The sequence below is a fragment of the Podarcis cretensis genome (assembly GCF_951804945.1).
Source record: "Podarcis cretensis genome assembly, chromosome: 2".
NCBI lineage: Eukaryota > Metazoa > Chordata > Lepidosauria > Squamata > Lacertidae > Podarcis > Podarcis cretensis.
In genome coordinates this window covers 121,221,056-121,235,599 of record NC_137171.1, presented here as the reverse complement: position 1 = coordinate 121,235,599, position 14,544 = coordinate 121,221,056, and the positions used below count along the sequence as shown (strand labels likewise).

The 14,544-nt window shown below is 48.2% G+C and overlaps 2 protein-coding genes across 4 annotated transcripts in view; one reads left to right on the top strand and one right to left on the bottom strand.

Moving 5' to 3' along the window:
* LOC307208241 (uncharacterized protein) overlaps positions 1–14,544 on the top strand; it is a 118,862-nt gene that overhangs the window by 78,115 nt on the left and 26,203 nt on the right. The gene's annotated exons all lie outside the window — the stretch shown is intronic.
* On the bottom strand, positions 7,372–14,491 carry LOC307208600 (uncharacterized protein). 3 transcript variants are annotated; one of them, XM_079963374.1, is made up of 4 exons: positions 13,444–13,511; positions 11,939–12,786; positions 10,471–10,591; positions 7,372–8,166 (listed from the first exon to the last, which is right to left on the bottom strand). In XM_079963374.1, the coding sequence occupies exons 2-4, from the start codon at positions 12,671–12,673 to the stop codon at positions 7,382–7,384; spliced, it is 1,641 nt and encodes a 546-aa protein (XP_079819500.1). In that variant the 5' UTR covers positions 12,674–12,786; positions 13,444–13,511; the 3' UTR covers positions 7,372–7,381. The 3 variants fall into 3 exon arrangements, 2 of the variants coding, with proteins under 2 accessions (XP_079819500.1, XP_079819501.1); XM_079963375.1 differs by having other exon boundaries at positions 7,372–8,163; XR_013835198.1 differs by lacking the exons at positions 7,372–8,166; positions 11,939–12,786 and adding an exon at positions 14,233–14,491 and having other exon boundaries at positions 10,459–10,591; positions 13,444–13,860.

Genomic DNA, 14,544 nt, shown 5'->3' with positions numbered 1-14,544 from the left:
GAATTCCCATTGGGGCATTGGGTTGGCCCCTGTGAGAATCATAGAATCGTAGAGTTGGGACCCCGAGGGTCATCTAGTCCAACCCCCCTGCAATGCACGAATCTCAACTAAAGCATCCCTGACAAATGTCCATCCAACCTCTGCTGAAAAACCTCCAAGGAAGAAGAGTCCACAACCTCACAAGGGAGTCCCCATTCCATTGTCAAACGGCTCTTACTATCAGAAAGTTATTTCTGATGTTTAGTAGGAATATCCTTCCTTGTGACTTGAAGCCATGGGTTCGAGTCCTACCATCCAGAGCAGGAAGAAACAATCTTGCGCCATCTTCTACAGGACAGCCCTTGGGAGGTTTGAACATTTGAAATCAACAGTACAAATCTGAAGATGCGAAGTGCGCACAGCACTCAGCTAGAAAGACCGACGGCCTCCCACTTCATCTCAGGGTGGAGGGTTTGAGCCCCACGCTGGGCACAAAGGTTGCATTTTTTCCAATACAAACAACAACTGCAAAAGACACTACAACAAAAACCATATTAAAAATAATAACACAATTTGACAATTCAGATTTAAATACACTGATATACCTATAACTGCACCCTTTTAACAATATTTCCCCACCTCTCTCTCCTTCCCCTACTTCCCACCACTATCCGCCTTATCGCTTAAATATTCCTTCCAGATTTCTTAATATTTCTCCATTCTTAATTTGCATTGACATGCAATTCTTTCATATATAGCTAACCTGTCCATATTATCAGTCCATGTGCTCAATGGAACATTTTTGCGGCTCTTCCAATTCATCAAAACAAGTTTTTTTTGCTTCTGATATAGCACGGTACATCCGTTTTTTTAGACCCCTTGAAATCTCCCACGTTTCCAGAATATAATTTAGAATTACATTCAATTCCCCTGAACAACAATTTCTTTTTATTACTCTTACTATGAATATCCTCACCTCGCACCAAAACGATCATATCATCGGGCAGTTAATCATCATATGTACTAAGCTCGCATTTTTTTCTCCAGCAGCTGTCTGCACTTGTTATTTGCTATCTCTTCCAACTCTAAAGGTAAAGGTAAAGGTACCCCTGCCCGTACGGGCCAGTCTTGACAGACTCTGGGGTTGTGCGCCCATCTCACTTAAGAGGCCAGGGGCCAGCGCTGTCCGGAGACACTTCCGGGTCACGTGGCCAGCGTGACATCGCTGCTCTGGCGAGCCAGAGCCGCACACGGAAACGCCGTTTACCTTCCCGCTGGTAAGCGGTCCCTATTTATCTACTTGCACCCGGAGGTGCTTTCGAACTGCTAGGTTGGCAGGCGCTGGGACCGAGCAGCGGGAGCGCACCCCGCCGCAGGGATTCGAACCGCCGACCTTTCGATCGGCAAGCCCTAGGCGCTGAGGCTTTAACCCACAGCGCCACCTGCGTCCCAAAGAGTTTAGATTTGATATCCCGCTTTATCACTACCCAAAGGAGTCTTAAAGTGGCTAACAATCTCCTTTCCCTTCCTCCCCCACAACAAACACTCTGTGAGGTGAGTGGGGCTGAGAGACTTCAGAGAAGTGTGACTGGCCCAAGGTCACCCAGCAGCTGCATGTGGAGGAGCGGAGACGCGAACCCGGTTCCCCAGATTACGAGACTACTGCTCTTAACCACCAACTCTACGATCCTGCAATTCTATGACCCCGGATGAGCGAAGAGCATGAGGCTTTTCCTCTCAGGGTCGTGGATTCGAATCACATGCTGGGGAAAAAGAATCCTGTACTGCAGCAGGTTGGACCCTACGATTCTATGACCTTGGGACTGCAGGGGGGCAACCAACTCTGGACTGACTCCGGATCCGGCAGCTTCAGCATCAGCAACCATAATGCAGAACCGCCCCCGATATGCCTACGATCAGAGACTGGCAAGTGAGACTGCATCAGTACATAGAATTAGCAAGATTGACACAAAGAATTAGGCATCATAATAATATAAAATTAAAAAATGATTGGAATAAATTTATAAGTTATATGGAGGTTAATTTTGGAATTAATAATTTAACAGCAGACGGTACTTAATACCTACCACGTTTTAGTATGATGGTATTAATAACTGCAGAAAGAGTATAAGATGATGTAATCCTAAACCGAGTTGGACGGAGGTCTATTGTTTGTAGGTTTGTAAGTCTTTTGCATTTTTTACTCTTTATTTTTTTCTTTTCTTTTTCTTTTCTTTCTCTTTCATCTGTGTTTGCTTTCTTCCGATATGCTTGTTATTATCTCTGTTATATTTTTGTATGTGGTTTTTAAAACTTGCTTAATAAAGATATTAAAAAAAACAAACAAACATAATGCAGAACCGCATCGTGCAGAAATCTCTTTCTCTCTGCCCCGCAGAAACCAATGCCTTGCCCATCATTTTTTGCAAAAAAGCAACACAGAAGAAGCCTGCGTTTGCAGTTAGGACCCAGGGCTGGCTGCCTCTCTCTCTCTCTCTCTCCCCTCCACCCTCCCCTTTCAGGCAGGGATTCCCCAGCCTCTGCCACTTACCCAAGATCCTCTCCAAACCGGATCGCCCTGCCCAGGTTGCACCAGCTCCCGGGGAAAAAGTGCATTCAAAAGAGACCCGTTTCCGGGACGGAGGAAAACAGGGCGAGAAGAGAGATGCTCCCTTCTAGGACGAAGCATAGAATCATAGAGTTGGAAGAGACCACAAGGGCCATGGAGTCCAACCCCCTGCCAAGCAGGAAACACCATCAGAGCACTCCTGACATGTGGTTGTCAAGCCTCTGCTTAAAGACCTCCAAAGAAGGAGACTCCACCACACTCCTGGGCAGCAAATCCCACTGTCGAACAGCTCTTACTGCCAGGAAGTTCTTCCTAATGTTTAGGTGGAATCTTCTTTCTTGTAGTTTGGAACCATTGCTCCGTGTCCGCTTCTCTGGAGCAGCAGAAAACAACCTTTCTCCCTCCTCTATGTGACATCCTTTTATATATTTGAACATGGCTATCATATCACCCCTTAACCTCCTCTTCTCCAGGCTAAACATGCCCAGCTCCCTTAGCCGTTCCTCATAAGGCATCGTTTCCAGGCCTTTGACCATTTTGGTTGCCCTCCTCTGGACACGTTCCAGTTTGTCCGTGTCCTTCTTGAACTGTGGTGCCCAGAACTGGACACAGTACTCCAGGTGAGGTCTGACCAGAGCAGAATACAGTGGCACTATGACTTCCCTTGATCTAGATACTATACTCCTATTGATGCAGCCCAGAATTGCATTGGCTTTTTTAGCTGCCGCATCACACTGTTGGCTCATGTCAAGTTTGTGGTCAACCAAGACTCCTAGATCCTTTTCACATGTACTGCTCTCAAGCCAGGTGTCACCCATCTTGTACAAGCGGGCTCTGTGGTTGCCACCCTTTCCCTGGGCGCAGATTGTTGTTGTTTAGTCGTTTAGTGACTGCAAGAACCTCTCCATCCTTAAGGAAATCAGCCCTGAGTGCTCACTGGAAGGACAGATCGTGAAGCTGAGGCTCCAATACTTTGGCCACCTCATGAGAAGAGAAGACTCCCTGGAAAAGACCCTGATGTTGGGAAAGATGGAGGACACAAGGAGAAGGGGACGACAGAGGACGAGATGGTGGGACAGTGTTCTCGAAGCTACCAGCATGAGTTTGACTAAACTGCGGGAGGCAGTGGAAGACAGGAGTGCCTGGCGTGCTCTGGTCCAGGGGGTCACAAAGAGTTGGACACGACTAAACAACCAAACAACAACGTGTCGGACTCTTCGTGACCCCCTGGACCGGAGCACGCTCAGGCTGTTATGTTTTAAGCTGCCTTGAGCATTGTTTTAACTATGGAAAGGCGGCATACAAACAAAATGATGATGATGATGATGATGATGATGATGAAAGAGAAGTGATGCAAGGCCCCCACATTGGCACTGCTGAGACCCACAACGTTTTGGTGCCTCTTTTCCTTGAGCTTTCCTACCCTAGCTGGTCAGGACAACTTGTAACTATGAACTTGAACCCGGGTTCCCCCCCTTCTCCCTCCCAATCCATTTTCCTTTTGTGTCGTGTCTTTCCAGATTGTAATTCTGAGGGTAGAGACTTTTCGTGGTTAGTAAACACCTCTGAAGGTCCTTTTTTGACCATCCAAATAAAATTTGGGAAGGGTATAGTTGTTGACAAGGGACGCAGGTGGCGCTGTGGGTTAAAGCCTTAGCGCCTAGGGCTTGCCGATCGAAAGGTTGGCGGTTCGAATCCCTGCGGCGGGGTGCGCTCCCGCTGCTCGGTCCCAGCGCCTGCCAACCTAGCAGTTCGAAAGCACCTCTGGGTGCAAGTAGATAAATAGGGACCGCTTACCAGCGGGAAGGTAAACGGCGTTTCCGTGTGCGGCTCTGGCTCTGGCTCTGGCCAGAGCAGCGATGTCACGCTGGCCACGTGACCCGGAAGTGTCTCCGGACAGCGCTGGCCCCTGGCCTCTTAAGTGAGATGGGCGCACAACCCCAGAGTCTGTCAAGACTGGCCCGTACGGGCAGGGGTACCTTTACCTTTACCTTTATAGTTGTTGACAGCTACGATGGTGATGTTTTCTGTCCATTGTTGCCTCTGAATGCTTGCTGCTGAAAACCACAGAAAGAGTTGGTGCACAAAATTACCTGTTCCTTAGCAAGATGCCAACCAAACGCAACTCTCTCCTGTGCAGTTCAGACTTTTTATTATCCAAATTTGTTACCGAAGTCTGGGTGACTCTCACACAAACATCCCCCCCTTAGAAGAGAAACCTACAGCCTCATTTGCACCCCTGTCACCTCAACTTATAGTCTGCCAGGTGTCAAAATAAATTACTTGTGTTTGTGTCACAACCTCCTGCCCACACCTCCAAATTGAGTGGGGAGACATAGAAGAGGAAGAGATGACAAATTCATTTGCAAGGGGTTAGCAACTAGAGCCTTTGGGGGGAAATCTGGGCTGGTGGGAATTGCTCAGCCCCTCAGCTGACATTGCTCTCTTTCCTGATGGCATTTCCAATACCATGCCTAGGAGCGAGAGGAGAAATAATCATATTTATGGCCACTGACTTGGCCAGCTTTCAAAGAGGATCAGGCAAATTCATGGGGAACAAGGCTATATTGATGGCTACTAGAAATAAAAAGGTGTGTTTTTCATACAACCTGCAACTCAGGGATGGCCATTGCGGTTCCCTCAGGCTGTGCTTGGTTTCCCAACTCCCATCTCCCAGCGAGAACGTCCAGTCGTCAGGGGTGATGGGTGTCTAAAGATTCTCTCAAGGCAAGACTCTCTCAAGGCGAATCTTTGAAAAATGTTGTATAAACACAGACGACTGGGAAAAACTGGCTTGCGAGCGCTCCAATTGGAGAACAGCCTTTACCAAAGGTGTCATGGGCTTTGAAGACGCTCGAACTCAGGACGAAAGGGAGAAACGTGCTAAGAGGAAGGCATGCTTGGCAAACCCTCACCATGATCAACTTCCGCCGGGAAACCAATGTCCCCACTGTGGAAGGACGTGTGGATCCAGAATTGGCCTCCACAGTCACTTATGGACTCACTGTTAAAACAGTGTTTATGGAAGACAATCTTGCTCAGCTACAAGTGATCGCTAAAGAAGAAGAAGAGTCCATCTAGACCAGGGGTCAGCAAACTTTTTCAGCAGGGGGCTGGTCCACTGTCCCTCAGATCTTGTGAGGGGCTGGACTATATTTTGGGGGGAAATGAACGAATTCCTATGCCCCACAAATAGCCCAGAGATGCATTTTAAATAAAAGCACACATTCTACTCATGTAAAAACACACTGATTCCTGGATCGTCCGCAGGCTGGATTTAGAAGGCGATTGGGCCGGATCCGGCCCCTGGGCCTTAGTTTGCCTACCCATGATCTAGACAGCCTCATGTTGGCTACCCCTGCTCTAACTGGTTCTGGGAACTCACTGGGAACACATTGCTTAGAAATCACTTCCAGACTTGACTTTTAACTGTTAAAACAACACTCCGGACTACGTCGCCAATTTCTAGACTGTCCTCAATTTGAGAATCTATGTGCTTCTTACATGTATGCGTTTTACAATGCAAGTTAAAACACCATTACTGCTGTTCGTGTTTTTTTTTTACCATTGCCTGTTAAAGGAGATTTTTATTTTTATTTTTTACATGACTCTTTCCTGTCTCTGTGAACTACGCCACAATCCTTTTCTGCAACAGGAGCGCTTCCAAGGCTTCCCTCCTGTGTGGATTCTCTGATGAACCCGAGCGGATCCTCCAGACATTTATACATTCAAGCTCCTCTGTGCTTGTGCTCTTCGTTCTAAGAGCACCTAAACTTGGACTGAAGATTTTCCCATGAGCATGTCTGGTGTTTTGGCTCTTACAAGTACAAATTCTTTTTCGCCTTTGGTTGTCCTAAGGCTCTTGTAGCCGTTTCCACAATGAAGAATTTCATCCACTGTCTCCATGGTGTGAGCTTCGCATTTCCGTTCACCGTCCTGACTCCTCAAGGCATTTTTCTGCGTACAACCCTGGAAAACATCATTTCTTATTTCTCTCTTTCCCACTTGTTCTGAGTCTTCTGGAACATCTTTCCCCTCACTTCAGCTACGACCAGCCACCCTTTCTTTACCTGTTGGGTGGAATTAGAGAATCCCAAACTCAACTCATTCCCAGATAGGATGGAACTTGAAAGCAGGAGGGGGAAATCCCCAAATAAGATGTTACTTTTTTTCTGTATGCTACAACAGCTGTGAGAATATTACTAGCGAAGAATTGGAAGAAACAAGATTTACCAACTATAGAAGAATGGCAGGTGAAGATGATGGACTATATGGAACTTGCCAAACTGACCGGGAGACTCTGAGACCAGAGAGAAGAGACAGTGGAAGAAGACTGGAAGAAGTTTAAAGAATATTTGAAAAAATATGTGAATATTTAAATCTTAGAATAGCTTTGGAAGTGGATATAGGCTGTAGGCTTAGAAGTAGAAGATAGTGTATTTTAAAATAGTATTATTTGTAAGTGATAGAATGTGAAGATTTTTAAGGTAAAAGTAAGTGTGATTAAAAAATGGTTTAAAATTATGATGTATGAAACTGCTAAACATGAGGTAAAATGAAAATCACATCCGGGGGACTTGGGGAAGCTCACCTAACAATGTTTAGAAAAAATAAGGATAAGACAAGAATTTGTTTGCATTGTTAGTATTTCTGTTTGTATTGTTTATTTGTGTTATAAAATAAATAAATAAAAATTTGAGGGGGGGGGGACGGAACTTGAAAGCAGGAAACAAAGTTTAAAAAACAGAACGGAAACACGTGACGTCATAACTACCTTGGCTGAGGTCCACAAACTACCTCATAAAACGTAACGGGGAACATGGTTTTCATTCCTCAGCTCACGCTCAGACTTTCCCCGTATTCTGGGCGCTGGTACGATTTCTCTCCCACATGGGTCCTTCGGTGCCTCTTGAGGTGAACGTTCTGACTGAACCTTTTCCCACAGTCCATGCAGTCGTACGGTTTCTCCCCGGTGTGGATCCTTTGGTGGCGGTTGCGGTCCGAGCTGCAACTGAATCTTTTCCCGCAGTCCAAGCACTCGTAGGGCCTCTCCCCGGTGTGGATTCTCTGATGAATGACGAGGTCCGAGCTATAGAGGAAGCATTTCCCGCAGGCCAGGCACTTGTAGAGTTTTTCCTGCGTGTGGATCCTCTGGTGGCGGTTGCGGTCGGAGCCTCGGCTGAATCTCTTGCCGCAGTCGGGACATTCGTAAGGCCGGTTGCCGGTGTGGATTCCGTGGTGGATGACAAGGTCGGAGCTGTAAAGGAAGGATTTCCCGCAAATCAAACATTTGTTCTGCGGTTTTCCTCCTACACGGGCTCTTTGGTTGGCAAGGAGGCTGAAGCTTTTCCCACGAAACGTGTTTTGCCTCTTGCCAGCGCAGACTTCCTTCTGGTCCATGGTTTCGCTGAATTCCTTGCCGTCACCCTCGCAGGAAGTAGACTCATGTGCTCCTTCTGCTTCGTGGCCTTGACTTCGCCATTCATGACTCTCTGGGGAATTTTCTTGTTCACCACACGAGGAAAAGTTCTCCTCCTCTGCTCTCCCTCCGGAAAACCCCTCACCATCTTCAGGTGTGTATCTCTCTCCCTCAGGTATGCCCACCCACCTTTTACCTGCTGAATAAATGAGAAAAAGAAGGTTATTTCTCTTACTTCTCTTAATTTGATTTCTTCACCCTAACATCCCTCAGTGGACTACAGAAATTAAAAATTCAGTACCAAATTATCTAAGGTTGTTCACCAAAGCCAGACTAAACGTCTTTCCTTCTGCAGTGTGGGATGGCAGGTTGAGAGGAAACAAAAAATTCCTTTCGTGTGCATGCACACTTCTTCAGATACACACTTTGTATCTGAAGAAGTGTGCATGCACACGAAAGCTCATACCAAGAACTGACTTAGTTGGTCTTTAAGGTGCTACTGGAAGGAATTTTTTGTTTTGACTATGGCAGACCAACACGGCTACCTATCTGTAACTGGAACTAAGGTTGAGAGGAGTTCCCTACCAGGACAGACTTCACTCGTGTGCTCAAGACATCGATTCCTTAAAACATATTTTGCTGCACTTTGCGAAACATGCGCAAGCCAGGGCTGAACTGATATTACCCTGCTGGTACCTTTCCCGGGAAAATCAGAGGCTCACTATGTCAGGGTCCTATTGGAAGACCGGACAAACATTAGCAGTGGTGAAGTTTTTATCAGTGGTTGCAAGAACCAATGATCCCTATCTTTAAGTCTGAACAAAATGCTTGTTTAACCTGGAAGTAGGCTGTCTGAATTGTGCATTGCTTTGTTACGATTTGTTGGGTCTCTGGACTGTAATAAATAAATTTTAAAAAATAAAATTCAATGCTAAAGCAGTTCAAAACAATTTACAGCCACAGCGATCGGCTGTGACCTGAAAAACGTATCTCTCAGCAGCAAGAATACTCATTGCAAAGTACTGGAAGACACAAGATCTACCCACCCGGGAAGAATGGCAGATGAAGGTAATGGATTATATGGAATTGGTGGAAATGACTGGCAGAATCTTGAGACCAAGGTGAAGAGTTGGTGGAAGAAGATTGGAAGAAATTTAAAGTTTACTTACAGAAATATTGTAAAATTAAGGAATGTTAGAAGGATGTTGGAATGAAGCTATGTGGTTTTTAGCAGAAATGTTATAAAGGGCTAAGTAAAAATGGATTGTTAATTAGGGAAAGAAGAGAATGCAAAATTTAGTGCTTTAAGACCAATCACTAGGATAAAAACAAAGATGGAAAGGATTTGCTGTAATAATTAATTGATTTAGAATACAAAAAAGGGAGGCGTGAGGAGGTCAAGGAAATAAGTGAAGGAAAGAAAGTTATGTTAAGGTTAGGATTTCTTTTCTTTTTTCTTCTTTTTTTCTATTTTTTATGTGTTGGTACAGTTTGTATGTTTTTCTTTTTTCTGACTATGTTTTTCTTTTTTAATTCAATTTTCTTTTTTGTAACCTTTAAAACTCTAATAAAAAATTATTTAAAAAAAAACAAAAAAAAACCCCGTCTCTCTCAGATCACAGAATCATAGTTGTAAGGGACCCAAGGGTCATCTAGCCCAACCCATGGCAATGCAGGAATCTCAGCTAAAGCATCCATGACAGATGCCCATCCAACTACTTTCCTGCAACTTGAAGCCATTGGTTCGAGTCCTACCTTCCAGAGCAGGAGGAAACAAGCTTGCTCCATTCTCCATGTGACAGCCATCTTTGAAGATGGCTACCATATCTCCTCTCAGTCTCCTCTTTTGCAGGCTAAACAAACCCAGCTCCTTCAACCGTTCCTCACAAGGCTTAGCTTCTAGACCCTTGATCATCCTAGTTGCCCTCCTCTGCACACGCGAAGCCAAAGTGGTTGTGTCTTCAGCATGTGACGGGAACAATACTGTAATGGGAATTGGGGTTGCTTGTGCGTAAGCCGCAGCTGCTCCAGACTGCGTTGTCCGGCTAAACCTTTCCCTGGCTGGACACTGGCAGAATCCGTCAGTGGGTGTTTCCTGAACTTCTTCCAACAGAACATACCTGGGAAGAATCCGTCAGTGGGTGTTTCCTGGCAGAATCCGTCAGTGGGTGTTTCCTGAACTTCTTCCAACATAAAAGCTCTTTGACACCAAGTCTCCGCCTAGCCTCCCTGCACGGAAGCTTTCTGCGCAGAGTGGGCGTCCCTAGCGGAGGTCCTGTGCTCTCCCCGCTGGTCTCGCTGGAAAAGTCTCGGAGCCCTCCCTCCGAAGCCCTCTCAGGCTCCCCCTTCTTCCTGAGGAAGTGCTCTCTCTCCCCCTGCTGGTCCCCTCTCCTGCGTCATTGGGGAGCCTTACCTCCACTCTGGGCTCCGATGGCAGTTCCCTGACAAATACAATGAAGGTGCAAGATCCAGGGGGCACGACTCTAAATCCGGCCCTGCTTACCTGCCAGTTGGGCCTCACTTGCATCTTCCTGCTTGGCCTCCACGTATAGGGGTCTCTGTTCGACATCGGGCGGCAGCTGGCCTTCCTCAGAGACATCTGCGGGGGGCTCCTCAAATCCCACCTGTAACATCAAAAAGGAACCCCGTCAGGACAGAGCAACAGGGCAAGGAGGGAGAGGCCTGGGCAGAAAACCCAGAGCCTCCCTCAAACCCCACGCTGAAGCCATCACCCAGCCATACCCTCCAACGTACCTTAGATGAAAAGAGGGGCTTTTCTCTCTCCCCACTCAACTGACCCTCCTCATCCCCAACTCCCATCCCACCCCCCCAACCCATCCCAGCACAGCATTTCCACCACGACCACACCAATGGGACGCAGCAAAAACGCCCTCCTGAGAAAAACCCTTAATCCCGGCTTTATTTTATTTTATTTTATTTTATTTGTTGATTGACAAAAAAGAGAAGCACCTGCCAATGAATACATTTCAGAAAGGGGCAAGATTAGATGCGGACGCACAACTCGCTTTTTTCAAATACAGCGGAATCTCAGTTTTCGAGACATAATCCGTTCCTGATGACTGTTCGACTTCCGAAACGTTCGACAACGGAGGCGCAATGGGCGGTCAGTAAAATCCATTGAAAAAACGGAGAAATGTGACTTGGAAGCCATTCGACTTCCCAGGTATGTTCAAAAACGAAAACAATTACTTCCGAGTTTTCGGCGTTCGGGTTCTGAATCGTTCAGTATCCGATACGCTTGAAAACTGAGGTTCCACTGTACAAAAATCAAGATTCCTTGTGCTCTGCTCCACTCCCCCTTTCTTCTTTCCCAGCTAAACATTTCTTTCTTTCTTCTTGTCCTCTGCCTGCCCCTCAGAGCTGGCGCATCAAACAGGGCCTCGATGGTGGTGGCCTCTCCTCACCCGCTATCCAGCAGCCACTAGCAGCTGCCCAAGGGAGGAGGCTGGTAGCAGCGGCCATGGAGAGTCCATGGAGAGGCAACAGGATGCCCTCTCACAGCCACCATTGCTTGGGACAAGGGCCGGCTCATACTATTCCCTGATCTTGGCACTGGCAGCGGAATTAGGGACACTCTGGGATCAAATCAGAAGCTGGGATGGCTTTCATAATTCCAGAACTGTCATTAGAGAAAAGGGATACTTGGGGAGTATGCCTAGAAGAGCACAGGAATCAGAGTTGGAAGGGATCCCTAGGGTCATCTAGTCCAACCCCTTGCAACACAGGAATCTTTTGCCCAAAATGGGACTTGAACCCACAACCCCGAGATTAAGTGTTTCACTGAGTGAGCTAGGGGCATGGAATCGGACTTCCACTCCTTAAGCGGCATGAAACGGACAGGTTTCGCTCTCTTGGTTAACAACCCAGGGAGTGGCAGGATCAGACCCACAGGAGTCCCCCGGCAACACAGCCCCAAGGCGCATGCGAGCGGCACCGTGCCACCGCCTCACCAGCTGCTCCTGCCCCTCAGCTTCCCGTTGCGCCTGGAGGTATTCCTCGGCCAGGGCCACTGCCTGGGAGCAGCTCTCGGGCCCGGCCTCCCTGACGCAGCCCTGGACCTCGGGCGGCAGAATAGCCAGGAACTGCTCCAGGATCAGCAACTCCAGGATCTGCTCCTTGGTGTGCCGGTCCACTTTTAACCACCCACGGCAGAGCTCCTGGAGGCGGCCATAGGCGTCTCTCGGCCCCTCGGCCTCCTGGTAGCAGAAGCGGCGGAAGTGCTGCCGCTGCTTCTCCTGGGCGGTGGTGTCCCCGCGCAAGATGGCCGCCTTCACTTTCCCATAATCCTCTCTGTCGCTGGCCTCCAGGCGGCCAAAGGCCCGCTCGGCCCCTCCTCGGAGGGCTGGCAGCAGCCTGGCCGCCCACTCTCCCTTGGGCCACTGGCAGGCCTCAGCCACCCGCTCGAAGGAGGCCAGAAAGCCCTTGGCATCGTCCCATGGGGCCGCCTCGCTGTGCAGATATGGGGCGCCCGATCCGGGCAGAGGAGACTCCATCGTCTTCAGGAACTCCTGCCACTGGACCTCCCAGTGGTGAAGGAGAAGACCTTTGCTGGGTTCCTCCTTGACCTTTGGCTGCGCAACTGTCCGACACAGAGGCTCCCCGATACTTGTGGCCGGGACAAGCTGGGGGGCTTTTCCTGCCTTCTGCAACCTCTCGGCTGCCGAGTCTTGCTCCTCCGTTTTCATCCCTTCCTGATCTCCACAGGGATGACTTCTGAGGATCAAAATGCTAAGCGGGGAACTAGGACAAGAGAGGAGGAGATACTGGCGGTCCCAAAACCGGCGCGAGGAGCTTCTCCCTGGAAGGAAAGACGGGAAACATGGGGGTTAAATCAAGAGTTATAATTCTGAAGCTACCACACAGTACGTGGCCTCCGATCTGGGGCTGATTCCGCAAGGGAAGTGTCCCGCTTTCTAAATAAGGTATAAGCAGATCCCTTTCCGGTTCAGACCAAACGAATGAGTCTGATCCTCTTTTCAAAGCTGTCTGTGTTGGGGACGATCATTGGAAAGTTAGCCTTGGTGAAGACTTGACGTTTTCATCCCCCCAAAAAAGTTTTTGATTTGAGTTTCCATTGAAATGAGGCTGTATTTTAATATTTTAAAGTTCTATTTTAATCTTGTTTTTAAGTTGTATTTCAATCAATTTATTTTTATATCGGGTGTTAGCCGCCCTGAGCCCGGTCTTGGCTGGGGAGGGCGGGGTATAAATAAAATTTATTATTATTATTATTGTCTCCTGTGGAGGGGAGTTCCAGAGGTTAACGATGCGCTGCTCTGCGCTTTGGTCTCCGATGCTCTGCAGAAGCCCCCCCCACACACATACACATTGCCCAGGATTTGCAGGAGGCTCAAACAGGCAGGCCCCCTTCGTTTAAGGAGCCTTCCTGCCCCATGCCGCCCCCCTGCCCTACCGCCCCTCCCCAGTACCCCATAGAAAAGCGCTGTCCACATACCCTGTGACCCAGCTTGCTCAAAGAGTTTGCTTCTTCTGGAAGGGGGAAATCAGGAGCGAGAGCAATTACAAAAGAGGATCTTTTTTTCTCCTCCAGCAATTCCCTGCCTCTCTGCCTCTTTCATGCCCCAGCTCCTTCTTTCCTCCTCCTTTTATGCCAGCTGCAAAAGAAATTCAAAACCAAGGCCCACCCCCTAACCAGGGAGGAAAAACCCTTCCTGGATTTCACAAGCCCGCCTCCCTCGTGAAACTCTCGCCATTGCAGCTCGGTGGGTTTAACTCTTAAGCTGCACAAGTCCTTGCAGAATCGCAGACTTGGAAGGGACCCGAGGGTCATCTAGTCCAACCCCCGGCGATGCAGGAATTTTTCACCCGACATGGGGCTGGAACCCACGTCCCTGAGATTCAGAGTCTCATGCTATGCCATCTGAGCTATCTTAAAAAGGTAAAGGTACCCCTGCCCGTACGGGCCAGTCTTGACAGACTCTGGGGTTGTGCGCCCATCTCACTTAAGAGGCCGGGGGCCAGCGCTTTACGGAGACACTTCCGGGTCACGTGGCCAGCGTGACATCGCTGCTCTGGCGAGCCAGAGCCGCACACGGAAACGCCGTTTACCTTCCCGCTGGTAAGCGGTCCCTATTTATCTACTTGCACCCGGAGGTGCTTTCGAACTGCTAGGTTGGCAGGCGCTGGGACCGAGCAGCGGGAGCGCACCCCGCCGCAGGGATTCGAACCGCCGACCTTTCGATCGGCAAGCCCTAGGCGCTGAGGCTTTAACCCACAGCGCCACCTGCGTCCCCTGAGCTATCTTAGGTGCAGCCTTATTAGAAACAGTGCATCATCATCATCATCATCATTATTATTATTATTATTATTATTATTATTATTATTATTATTTTGGCCCAAATATAAGCTGCACTTTCCCCCCCAAATTCTGACCTTGAAAACTTAAAGTGCGGCTTAAATTTGCGACCTTACAAAAACTGCCTTTTACGATATTGCTGCTGAAACAGACATACGGTAAACAAAAAGAATGTTTTATTGCCGATTTGCGAGCCTGAGACTTCATTTGCGATTTACGGTGAAAGGCTTAAATTGGCTC

What these genes read in the sequence shown, in the direction of transcription:
- LOC307208600 (XM_079963374.1), bottom strand. Translation starts at nt 12,673, where the DNA reads ATGAAAACGGAGGAGCAAGACTCGGCAGCCGAGAGGTTGCAGAAGGCA. An exon ending in CTGAGGGGCAGGAGCAGCTG is followed by an intron (nt 10,592 to 11,938) that starts GTGAGGCGGTGG and finishes TTGATGTTACAG; the next exon opens with GTGGGATTTGAGGAGCCCCC. An exon ending in AAGTGAGGCCCAACTGGCAG is followed by an intron (nt 8,167 to 10,470) that starts GTAAGCAGGGCC and finishes TCATTTATTCAG; the next exon opens with CAGGTAAAAGGTGGGTGGGC.